Source organism: Patella vulgata, chromosome 7 (genome assembly GCF_932274485.2).
Source record: "Patella vulgata chromosome 7, xgPatVulg1.2, whole genome shotgun sequence".
NCBI classification, from domain to species: Eukaryota; Metazoa; Mollusca; class Gastropoda; family Patellidae; genus Patella; species Patella vulgata.
This window is the reverse complement of record NC_065885.2, coordinates 50,003,857-50,017,132: the sequence shown is the minus strand read 5'-3', so window position 1 is coordinate 50,017,132 and position 13,276 is coordinate 50,003,857. Positions and strand designations below refer to the sequence as shown.

The window sequence follows — 13,276 nt, the reverse complement described above, 5'->3', positions numbered from 1 at the left end:
TCTAAGGACTTGCATAAGCAGGTTGTGTTTTGAAAGAAAAATAGTTTGATCATGTTATATATTGGTAACATCTTGTTATACTTATAGTGAACATTAAACCACACCCCTTTCTGTAAATCAACCAAATATACTACTGAATATAGATAGCACTCGACTAAAGGCAGGCTAATTGTTTACTTTACATGTGATAAATCTGTATTATAGAAGGGTAGATAGGGGTTTAGGATTACTTGACAAATATAGTGTTCATGTCTGTTCTCATCAGTTGACAGGTAATTTAAGTATTGGTACTCTGGACTATTAGTTCAATTATTTTCAGAAGGAAAATTGTAAATTTAATCTTTTTACATGCAGAGGCATCATTATGAAAGGTAAGATAAGATCTGTTTAATGTAGGCCAAATGAATTATTGATTTGGGTTGATCTGATGTGTTAATAATATTGTCGATGGAACAAGCTGTGTATCATTTAAATTCTTTGTTCATTAATTTCAAAGAGATAGAGAGAAATGGGGTTTAACGTCCACTCAACACAAACTAGGTCATTTTGGGACTAACATATGGTTTAATTTTATTTCAATAATTCGCTTGCGCATAGGGGTCTTTAGCAGTGGGGGGTGGGGGGAACCGGAGTACCCAGAGAAAACCCACGAGGTTCATTAATTTCCGTTTTATTTTTTATTTTAAACTGTTGAACATATGATCAGATTTATCTCAACCTTGACTTCAAATTAAGTGCTAAAACATGTGACGAAATTGAAATAGCTCCAAATGCTCTTCTGAAATATGAAGATCAAAATGTTAAGCAGTTGGGAAGTGATCGTCAAATTTGCTAGGGTAAGGTCATAAGGAGTTCCAATATTTCAATATTGTACGAGTGTATGGATTAAAACTATTGTCTGGAGCCACTCTGCTTGGCAAAATATCATCTAGTTGGCAAAATAAAGTGCCCGAAATCTAATGAACACTAATGTCACTTTTCTTTTAATTAAACACCACAAATTTGTACTGAATTGACTATGTATTAAGACATTTTGTCTGGAGCCACACTGTTTTGTGCAACATTTTTCATGCATTGATTATTATTTGTGAATGCAGCTCCAACAGTCTGATGGGATAATTGGAATTCAGGTTGGCATAGAGTGGGATTTAGGTTGCAAAAACCACGAGCTAGAATAGCAGAAAAACGCATGTTATATTTTCAAAAAAATTTGGGGGAAGGCAGGTTCCCAGTATCCTGCGATGACTGGCGACAGCTGCTTGGACTAAACGATTGATTGGATGTATGGAATTTGGGTCAGCCACATAAGTTAGGCTATATTGGACCACATTGAAGTGGCTGTATTCACATGCTGGAATAGCAGGAAATACTTTTCTTGGGGAGGCCCCTACACAGTAAACTCTGACACTTCGGTACTCACTGATGACAGGTGTTGTCATCTGTAAACAGGAATTTTTTCTGGCATTTCAGGTCTGCCCCCCTAACATCCATTGGGCCTGTAGCCTATGCAGAAGGATAAAGGCTCCTAAGATTTCCACACAGAATTAACAAGCTTGATTCACTAGACATAGTCTACTGTAGTCTACGCACCCAAAATCTAACAAAGAAATGTGATCAAATCAAGATTTTGATTTTTGACCCAAATCAAAGGGGGATCGACTTTGATATTAGGGTTATAAAGGGTTTGTGAGAAGGAATGCGGTTTTCAATTACTCCCATAACACTAACACTTTGGGTTTTTTTTATATTTCAGACAAAAGTCATGAATTTAAAAGCTAGACAAATATTAATCTTCATATTGGGATGGTTAGCCTATGCATCAACATACTTGCTTAGAAAACCTCTTGGAGTGGTATGTATTAATCAAATCTGATTAAAATTACATTTCGTTTATTTTGTCAATGAGAGTTGAGCGTGCAGTTACTTTTTGCTTTGAGTATTTTGTTGTATTTTTGAATTGCTAATGTATTTATTAAAGATTAGACAGGTTTCCATACATCTGAATTTTGCAAACAATCCATGCATTCTAAACCTAACATTGCAACCTATTTGTCTTGGGTGACAGTTGATAGCACATGCTCAGACTCTATCTATTTGCAACTACTACAAGGGCATTCGCTGCCATCATTTATAAAGAAAATATAATTATTTAAGCTGACTAGGACTAATCTAATTAAAGCTTTATTCCTTTGATGTTCGACATCGTATTTGCATAACAATAAATTGGAGACTATCAAAACTATGGAGACAATATAGAGTTATTTATTGGGGATTTCCAAACCTAAACTACCACCATTATGAGTAACACATCACTAAATGACAAAGTAGCATAATAGTTGATCCCTTCAACTGTGACCTTTGACCTGCACAGACAATGGTCTCCCAAACTTGCTGTTAACAGTCTATAATTTTATATCATATTTCAACATATCTTCAAATATATTTCAGATTAAAGCTGATTTAGAAGTGAGTCTGTCTATAAGTAAGACAGAATTAGGATGGTTAGATACAGCTCTTCTACTACCCTATGCTTTAATGCAGGTACATTGTATCAGTATAAACTTTTACCACTTTATAGATAATATTTAATGGTAATATTCGAAGTGAAAGGGATGGCCCAGGATTTTTATACGCCCACATTGAAATGTGATTGTAAATTGCTGTTGCGCCCGCCCGCCCTTCCAGCCAGCCGGCGTCCACAATTGCTTGTGGACGCTCTATATGCTAAAGTTAATATCCGATTGACTTTAAATTGATACACAGTGGTTAAGGTCATGAGACGAAGAAGCCTATTGATTTTCAGCGATTTCCGATGATTTTTGCCAGAGTTATGGCCCTTGATCACTTTGAAAAATATTGTGGATGCTCTAGAGGCTAAAGTTAATATCCGATTGACTTTAAATTTATACACAGTGTTTAAGGTCATGAGACGAAGAAGCCTATTGCTTTTCAGCGATTTCCGATAATTACTGCCAGAGTAAGTTATGGCCCTTGATCACTTTGAAAAATCTTGTGGACGCTCTAGAGGCTAAAGTTAATATCCGATTGACTTTAAATCTATACACAGTGTTTAAGGTCATGAGACGAAGAAGCCTATTGATTTTCACTGATTTCCGATAACTACTGCCAGAGTTATGGCCCTTGATCACTTTTTAAAATGTTGTGGACGCTCTAGAGGCTAAAGTTATCATCCGATTGACTTCAGATTGATACACAGAGTTTAAGGTCTTGAGACGAACAAGTATATTGATTTTCAATGAATCTTTATGACTTGAACAGCTAAATCCATGATGTAAAAAGTTTCATATACTAAATGTTAGCATGGGGCAGAACTTTATAAAAACCAAACAAATTCTAATGGTTTTCTGATAATTACTTAATGAGTTGTTACTCTTAATCAGATTTTAATGTATGATAAATGTTTCATTACTGAAAAAAGTATAAATATGCGACAACTCTTGTTGACTGCCCGGATGATATAGCTGCTGAGGGCGTATGTTTTGTTGCCTGGCAACCTATCTTTGTCTAAAGTGATAAAAAAAAATCTTGAAGAAACCTTTTATGTGCTATAATAAATGAGACTGTTGCATGCTATGTGAATAATTATAAATCCTCAACTTCTGCTCACTCATATATTCCTAGCACCAAAGGTAAACTGATATAGCACACCGAAGCAAGGCTGCTTTGAAACATTTAAAGCATGCAAAATGTGGGACCTGTCCCCATCAGTTACAGTTCTTTTATCCTGCCCTTTTCTCAAATTAACTCAGGGACAGAATGACAATGTCTGGTTGGCTGGATAGGCTACAAATACTGCAAAAAATCAATTAATGTTTAATGGGCTGACACAGTAAATCAGGATGTTCGAGCCAGTTTTAAGACCCAGTCTGCTATTGACTTAATTAAACTATAGCAGGTGTTATTAATCTGAAACAAGGCAACAAGATGAATAAGTGAAAAGCAATAATAGATGAGAAAATTGTTTCTTTTTCAGATGTGTTTAGGTCAGGTTGGTGATAGAATTGGTGCAAGATTAACACTGGGAATGAGTTTAATATTAGCTGGACTATCAATGGTAAACAAATCAGATTAAAGTACAGATCCTATTTCTTTTTGTATTTTATAGTTTAAATTTTATTTTAATAGTTGATATCCTTTAGTGGACTGCTCACTGAACCACAACAAGCATTCGTATAGTTTAGATCTATAATTTAATCATATTGATGGCACATGTGATTGATGTCTGTGGGCATAACATTATAATTATGATGTATTTTATTGTAGATTTCATTTGGATATTGGAACACTACACCTGTACTTGGTTTATTACTGTTTATAAATGGATCAGCTCAGGTAAAATATAATGTATAAAATTATTTGTCAAAGAATCGTGTTGCTAAATGACATTTATCTCATCATCTGTTTATGTCCCCCGCCCTTCGAAGAAAGCAGAGGACTATTAAAATGGGTGTGTCTGTCCTTCGCACTTTTTAGGACACAATAACTCTCGTTCTGATTAAACTAGAATGTTCAAACTTGGTTTAAGTGTTTATTAGGTGAATGCCTTGATATAGTTAGTCCCGGTCATCCAGGGGTTCTGGGTCTCTTGTCAACATTTGACAAAAAGTTCCATTGCCCATGGGTAACCAGGATTTTGTCGCCATGTCAAGTAATATTCCATAGTTCATGCATTATTATAAACAAACAAACAAGAATCGATACACCGAAATAGTATTAATTAAAAAAAAACTATAGATATGGTCCATGAAGAGAGAAATTTCAAATAAAAAAATAAGAGTGTTGGATATTGAACTGGCAATGCGAATGGATTTTCTGAAATGGCAATTCTTAAATTAATTTCATGGGCATTGACATTTTGTTTTACGGCTGGTTACATCCCTTAGAGTTAGACTTTGTCCATACTCCATGATAATGTAAAACACTGGATAAAATGTAGCCAATGAACTATTTATTCCCAAGTGTTGACAACCCATCCAGACAAATATTCAAATGGAAATTGTAACATGGAAGAACATTCCAGAGATAAATAAATTGTGTTTTTTGAAACCAAACAAAAACCCAGGTTATTATTGCTGATCTTGTGAGATGATACTTTAAATATTTTGTTTTAATAATGAAATTCTTCTACTTTTAGTCACAATGCTGGCCAAACTGCAGTAAGATTTTATTGTCCTGGTTTGCAGACAGGGTGAGAAATAGTGTTTTTGGAATGTTTGGAACATGTGCCTTTGGAGGAGGGATAATAGGAACTTTTTTGGCTGTAAGTACTATTACAGGTGGCACAAATAAATTAATACGAAAACAAGGCCAAATTAAGTGTGTTTTCTAAATCCAACATACAGCAGTTATTTGTATCTAAATGAGTGTTTGCTCAATCTGGTATGAGCACTTATTTGTTCATAATTGGCCTATATTCTATGCTTAAAAATATGGAAGTCTCCTTGTAGTAAAATAATCTAAATTAGTTTATTAAATTTTTAGGTGATTTTGCAAACTAATTATGGCTGGAGAGCTGTGTATGTACCACCTTCATTGATTGCAGTAAGTAAAATTAATTTCTAATGTACACTGGCCAATATTCTTCCAACATTCAGCCGATTGTGCATAGATTTTGACATATTTACTCAGATTAGGAACATATTTTTTTTCAAAGATATTTTCCATCTATTGTGTTTTACGGCTAAATTCTCTCTAATTTTAATTTCCCATTATAAAAATTGATTGACATGTTAAGTTTTCCTGCCGGTCAATTTCACTGCCAATTTCACTGGCTGACAGAAACAAAAGCCCTGGTGAACAGAATACTGTAATTTATTTGTAGATATTCCTTGGTACATTGGTGTTAATATTTTATCGTCAATCATCAGAAGCTGGTGTTGACATCCCTGGTAGAGGTTAGTAGTCATAGCTTTATCACAGGGCTTTCCTGTACAATAAATCTTAGAATATTACCATACACAAATTATATGGAAAATAGAACAAGATGACAACATTCCTGCAAACTTGCCTAATAATTACACAAAAATCACTCAAAGTGCTAATTTGAAAATGATTCCATTACTATAGTGTGAGAGAGAAATGGGTTTAACCTCCACTCGACACAAACTAGGTCATTTCGGGACTAACATATGGTTTCATTTTTTTATTTCAATAATGCGCATGCGCGTAGGGGTCTTTAGCAGTGGGAAGAAACCGGGGGACCCAGAGAAAACCCACAAGGTTGGACAGGCGACCCTACTCCTTGTCTGGTACAACCGGGGATTCGAAACCATGCCAGTTGACTCAATAACAGGCCTTATGATACAGCGTGCACATGCTAACCATTCGGCCATCCACCCCCCCACCCCCTCAATTACTATAATCTGTGTATGTGTGTACAAAGTTTCATAAAGAGATCTAGAGTGGTTCCTGACATATGATCAGGAAACAAAACTGAGTCAGATGGAATCCATTTTGTTATCTCTCCCACTCTTTTCATTCGATGCAAGGTAATAAATAACACATTGTTTGGATCTTCTGGTTTATTTCAGTTATGCCTTGCTTGCGTACTATTTACATTTTATATTATATAACTGGTTTATTTCTTTATAGAAGTGAGTGCTAGTCAAGCAAAAATAGATACAAGATCATCCTCTTTATATGAGATTTGGAAAATTCCGTAAGTAAATAATCCATGTGATCGCCAAAGTAAGTGAAGTTAGTGTGTTAAATGGATCCGATTGTGTACACATTTTAGTGTGCAGATTATATATCTTCCCTGATATTATTTTGTCATATTACTGAAAATGAAATTGTGTTTAATGTCCTACTAATTTGCTCAGACTTGGGCATACACCATGCAGTGTGCTATTAGGGAAATTTTGCCCGGACAGCGGCGGCACGGCCTACTCTTATTTTGAATTCCAACTGTCAATGGATCTTTTACGTGCATGTCTGTGTACACGGGACCTCAGTTTTTTGTCCCATCCAAATGACTACGTTGTCTCTGGGCAGGCCCTCCGTCCTATACCACTGACAAGAGGGAATCACGCTGGAAAATCCTGATGAACTTTCTTGGCCAACAGAGGGATCGAACACTGGACCTCCAAGTTAGCAAACCAACATCCTACTCACTGAGCCACCGTGGCTCCCCATATTTCTGAAGATCTACAAAGGACAAATGCGATGACATTGCCATTGTAAAAATCATGTATTGATCTTTGTTTTCAGAATGGTAGCTGAGGTGGCTATAAGTGTTTTTTGTTTAAAAGTTGTTCGTTATTGTATGTATATGTGGTTACCGTTATATTTATTAAGACAAGTAAGTAAAAATTTGTATAATGACATTTTTTATTCCCACATTTTATGCAAAAGTATATTGATGTTACACTTGTCAGTCATTCTATATTTTGTAGTAGATTGTAAAAATTGATGTACCAGGTAATAGAGTGTAAAAATGTTTTACCTGTAGACCCATTTCTATGTATTGATCTTTGGTTTGTAATTTCATACAAGCAGATCTATAAACAATACCCATTTTTAAAGGATTATCTAATACTCCTGATTTAGTTAAACTGTTAAAGTATACTCCCTTTGATTTAGGGATGCATCATGTAAGAACTTAATCTACCTATTGCAGGTCTTTATTCTGGTTTCAAATTGTCCAGCACCGTTGCTATTTTAGCAAGAACGGTCAGTTCTTTATCTAAATCTTACATAATGCATCTTTAACTTTGCCTGTAGAGCGCCAGCAAGCAATTGTGGACGCTGGACGGACAGGGGCAACGACAATGTACGACCACATTTCAGTGTGGGCGTACAAAAACGGTATTTAAAATCTGCATTTGGTCACACAAGTCTTATTAACACTTTACAGGTCAGAGTTTTTTAGATTTTTTCAAAATGTCATTTTCAGAATTTAGAATTGTACAATTTCATGCATAGTTATTGACCCTGACCCAAAAAACTTGAAGTTACCTGCTAAAATGCTGCTGTTGAGCATAGATTTGTTGCCTGGCAGTGCTATATGAGTTGTTGTCATATACTTCTGTTTGCACCATAGTTTTGTCTTCCAGAATTTTCCATTGTAACCACTTGTTCTTCTTTCAGTTAAATTATTCTAAAAGTCTCTCAGGAATATTTTCTACAGTTTTTGACATAGGAGGTGTCGCGGGTAGTGCTTTAATTGGTATTTTAATCGACAGGTAGGTTATTGTGTTTTGATTGACATATGGGACATGATACAGAACTTTATTCTATATTCACCATTTTCTGCACATGATTAATTTTTAATCCACCAATTTTAGACATTTTGTCCAACTTTAAATATATGAGTGTCATTTTGAAGGAAATTATGATTGCCTGTGCGATTGTTAAATTAACTTGTAAGATTTATAGAAATCTGTTTTTGATTTTATAATCTGATGATGGTTATTAAGACAGAGAACATGAATATTCCTGGTGAATTTTCAGCTCATTGAATATTGTAATTTGTAACACTTATATGATAAAGTGGGAGCCACGGTGGCTGGGTGGTTAAGGCGCTGGCTCGCTAGCCTGGAGGTCGGGTGTTCGATCCCTGCATTGGCCGAGAAAGTTCATCCCGATTTTCCGACGTGGTTTCCCCTTGTCAGCGGTGCAGAACGGAGGGTCTGACAAGGACAGCTGTCTAGTCCTTCGGATGAGACGAAAAACCGTGTATACATTGGAATGCATGTAAAAGATCCCTTTGCAGTTGAAATTCGATATAAGAGTAGGCGATAGTGCCGCTGCCCGGGCAAAATTTCCCTCATAGCACACTGTATGGCGTATGCCCGTCTTCATTAGCCCAGTTTAGGAGCAGAACAGTAGGAGTTAAACCCCATTTCATTTCTATATGATAAAGTGATGTTTCTGATTAGTTGTCTTCTCCTTGCTCCTGATCCATATTCACCTCCAAGGTTAAACATAAAATACCAGGTGTATATTACCCTATGTGTTTTACGACTTGATACAATTGCTCTAACATTCCAACACATAATTGCTCTGCTAATATCACTCAGATTGAAATGAACAGTATTTTTCTGTAAACTTTATTAATGCCCATATAAGTGATGTATAACTGTTTTCTCTGCTGAGTGTATAATGTTGGCGTACTGAAGATTAGTATGCGTATATTTTAATCATGAATATTACTAATAATGTGAACCACTATATCACTATGAAGATAGCTGCTGGATTACATCAGACTTAGGTAGAATGAAGCAGGAGTAAAGTTCATTAATTGGGGTTGTCTGGGAAATCTTTCAGTAATTAGTACCAGTACTAATATTAAAATGGAATAACTGTTAACTTGGTTACAAATACCCTTATTTCTTCTCTTTACAGATTTTATGCAGGTCGATCTATATTCGGAAATGCTGTCTCAGTTGCTCTGTCTACAATATTTTTAATATGTTTTAATTTAACATGTACGTGGGGCATGACATTTAATGCTGTATTCATGTTTTTAGCTGGAGCATTTAGTTCAGGTCCAGATACCCTATTAGGTAAGGCTTTAAGGTGTGACGAAATTAGCAATAAGTTCTGTAGATTAAGAAAAAATTATCTAGCATCCTTTATTTCACTTCTAATGTTTTCCCGAACGCTTCAAATAAATTAAATTTTATTAGAAGAAAACTGTGTTAACACACAAATAAGATGTAAACTAAATTTAGTTTGTTTAACATAGTTATTCCGCATTTGATCATTTTGGCCTATTTATCTCCAAAACAGAAAATCTCTATCCCAAATTTTTATTCTTTCAAGATAATGAAATACAGTTTGCAAGATAATAAATATTTGATTCCAACCAAAATCAGACACCCGACTGCCAGGTCTAGAAATATATAGAAAATTTGTAACTTTAAACAAACTCTTTCTTCTGAACTGATGCTCAGACAGTCGCTTCCTCATGCACAGCATATTTTTTCTTCTACTTTCATCAAAATAACATAAGTGAAACCAACAAACAAACGTGCAAAGCATTCACACAGTTTTGGCCTCATTCCAATGTAATCCTGTATGCACCTAAATGTGCAGAAATATTATCTCAGAGCTTCTGATTTGATAAAATTGTGAGGTCATCTCCCACACTTCATGCCTAACTTGACGATGTCTCCCCCCAGATCCCCCCTGCTTATTCTGCTCAAATTCCTGGACATGTGATTGGCTCATGAATGAAATCCAAATAAAGAGAAAATCTTGAGTGACCTCTGAATAATTCCTTAATTTTAGGTGGTTCTATAGCAGCTGAATTAGGAGAAAAGGGAAACAGAAATGCTGCTGTAGCTACAGTTGGATTAATTAATGGTAAGAACTTTATAAGAATTTAAACTATGAGTGTGACCATTTAGACCATAATTGAGTTTAATGGTTTTGTTGTTACTTATGTTCTTCTTTTTCTTTAGCCTTAGAATGGCATTTTATATAATTTCATATGTTGGGTAGTATGGGTGGTGGGGATTTACCATGTCAAACATGCGGCCTGTCGGCCAGATCAGACCCGCCAAGGGTTTAAATGTGGCCTGTGGAACAAATTTCAACAAAGTGAGTGTCGAGAATTCTTAGAAACTAGCAATGGAAATCATGATTTATTATTGTTTTCCGGTTTCAGTAAAACTCTTACTTCTGTACCATACTGTATGTCATAGATATCTAAGTTGTGTGTAATACAAGAGAACGTTGCGTTCAATATTATATCTTGACAATTTGGAAAACAGTCTAAAAAATTGCCTGTGTCAAAGACGTTTGGCTTTGTTTTTAGAATACAGTAAAGTTCAAGGACATTTGACTTTATCTTGATATTTTTGTATATCTCTGGCCCACTTGATGTAAAATTTAAGTTCATGTGGCCGCTGAATTGAAACGGCCTACTCGTATTATTAATTTTCAAAAATTTTAGGATCATAATTTTTGAAAGCTTTTTGCTGAGTTATATTTGTGCTGTTAAAGTTTGTGAATGTGATACCGAAAAAAAAACGTTCTGTATGAATACAACTTAGCTACCATTATTTGTTTGCCTTTGTCATACACACAAAATTAGGCAGCCATGTGGGCACACACTGTATGTTTTTGAATCGTACATCATAGATGAAGTGTTTGAAGCTAGAGAATTACTCTGTTGTTAAATTACAAAGCATTAGGCAATTATATAATTTGGTATTTTTCTCTTTCTAGGATTTGGCAGTGTAGGAACTTTTATGGAAGGACCTATTATAGGTTTTATATCTACATACTATGGGTGGTCTGGAATGTTTTATTTTATGATAATTTTATCAATTATTGGCACCATATCCTGCTTTAAAGCTGCAAAAATTCATAAAAAAGAATCTATAAAATCTACAAATAATGAAACAGTTTAATTCAATTATTGAAAATACCTTATTCAGAGAAGACTATTTCTTCAAAAACATAATTTAAACATACTTGGGGGTAAGCTATCTTGCAAGAGAAAATGTTATAAACTAATAACAATCGGCTATAGTAATGGAATATCCATTAGCTTTATTAAAAATATAGTATATTGAAGTAGAATTCTCATTGTTTTGTCCTACATTATTTATTTATTTATGAAATGAACCTATTTAGGCATTTATGTTTTATTGTATACTGTTTATTTTTGTTTATTATTACTCTGATATTCAGGTGTAGTATAAATGAAAACAAGAATTTAATTGAATGAACGTTTAGAATGTCTTTATTATTAAATTTACTATGTACATTCCAATTCTTTTACACCTTTAAAGAAGAATTATTCAAGATTTAGAGAAAGAGCTAGCCATTCTTGCTATTATAGATCAACAATAGATTTAGAGCTAGCCATTCTTGCTATTATAGATCAACAATAGATAATGAAAATGATTAAATTGAAAATTTCTGTCAAATTAGTTTATTTTGAGCAAAATTATGAATGTTCAAAGTTTTGACAAGAAATAGCCTAAATTGTATTTGCCAATTGACAGTTCGTATTCTAGATTGTCAAGTATCATTACCATTTTCAGTCCCTCTATCGACAGTCTCCATGAGTGGCGTCTGTATTATCGTTTAACACGGATATGGCAGGCATTGTCTAATCCACTCAATATCTAGTCCCAAGTTAACCAAGTTAATTGAACATTGGCAGCTTTGTTTGTTAATGTATAGTTCCCTTTTAAAGGAGAAAACCAATTTCACTTTTTAACTGAATGTCCACACTATCAATCTCTCCGGTTAAATCTTCTTTCTGCTACTTTCAGTGGTAACAATCTGACCATAAGGTTTGAAAATATATTTAACTCTCCCCCTTCAGTTTCTATGAGTGTGTGTCTTTATATATATATAAGGCATCTCCTTACCATACTAACAGTACAAGTCAAAATTCACATATTCTTTTCATGTATACATTTTCAAATATTGTTTTCTGTATATTTTCACTTTTAACATGAACTTGTATTTTATGTTTCGTATTCTTATGTATAAATAATCTTTATATATGTATATTACTATTTATTTTATGTTCTGTAATATGTCATGTATATTAATTGTGTGTGGTCTGAAAAGGGCATTGTGAAACAACAAAATCTTATCTTATGTCATATTAAATCAATAAATTAAAACAATAAAGGGGCATCATTTTGGAAATCTTCACTTTATAAAGGTATTGCTTTGAAGTTTTCCAGCTTTTGAGAGATACAGGCATTTTAACTTTCAATTTAAGAGTGTAAAATATACCTTGCTCTATGTACGTCTGTTGTAGGAACAGATAATTTTCAAATTTCTAAACATTACTAAATGTTTCAAATGTTTATATTTAAATTAATCTATAGAATCTGACTCATTAACGTTGAATGTTAAAAATATGTAAATGTTTCTAAGGCATCATATATGTATTTGACCAACCCCGACTTAATGTCAACACATGTTTCTAGGCACTGTCTCATTTAGCCAGAGTTTCCATCAAACTAACCATGTTATGAGAGCTTATTGATTTTGTTTTGTTATTGTGCACTGGGTGATCTATTATATACATAAATGTGGTAATAACCTGACAAACAGAGAATAGATAACAGGTATGTTAACATATTTGTCGATATCAAAATGAATGAATCAATAAAAATCATCACATATATCAACTATCTTTCTTCATTGGGCAACATTACTGTTTTGTACCGTAATTGTTGCTGATATGTATTTTAAGAATTTGTTGTTTTTGATTCCCATATTGTTCATATTTTCACATTGTTATTTTGTGCTTTTTAAAAAAATAAAACCACAATAA

General features: G+C 34.1%; 1 protein-coding gene across 2 annotated transcripts in view; it reads left to right on the top strand.

Moving 5' to 3' along the window:
* Window positions 1-13,276, top strand: part of LOC126826657 (uncharacterized) — a 16,976-nt gene extending 3,700 nt beyond the window's left edge. Inside the window, exons 2-14 of one of the 2 annotated variants that reach the window (XM_050555637.2) lie at window positions 1,754-1,852; window positions 2,449-2,541; window positions 3,995-4,075; window positions 4,285-4,353; window positions 5,156-5,281; window positions 5,503-5,562; window positions 5,843-5,915; window positions 6,616-6,679; window positions 7,231-7,321; window positions 8,110-8,204; window positions 9,367-9,527; window positions 10,255-10,329; window positions 11,197-13,276. In XM_050555637.2, the coding sequence (XP_050411594.1) occupies window positions 1,763-1,852; window positions 2,449-2,541; window positions 3,995-4,075; window positions 4,285-4,353; window positions 5,156-5,281; window positions 5,503-5,562; window positions 5,843-5,915; window positions 6,616-6,679; window positions 7,231-7,321; window positions 8,110-8,204; window positions 9,367-9,527; window positions 10,255-10,329; window positions 11,197-11,381 (1,263 nt within the window). In that variant the 5' untranslated portion in view covers window positions 1,754-1,762 and the 3' untranslated portion in view covers window positions 11,382-13,276. Of the gene's footprint in view, window positions 1-1,753; window positions 1,853-2,448; window positions 2,542-3,994; window positions 4,076-4,284; window positions 4,354-5,155; window positions 5,282-5,502; window positions 5,563-5,842; window positions 5,916-6,612; window positions 6,680-7,230; window positions 7,322-8,109; window positions 8,205-9,366; window positions 9,528-10,254; window positions 10,330-11,196 lie in introns of both variants that reach the window. The other variant, XM_050555636.2, reaches the window with a different exon arrangement.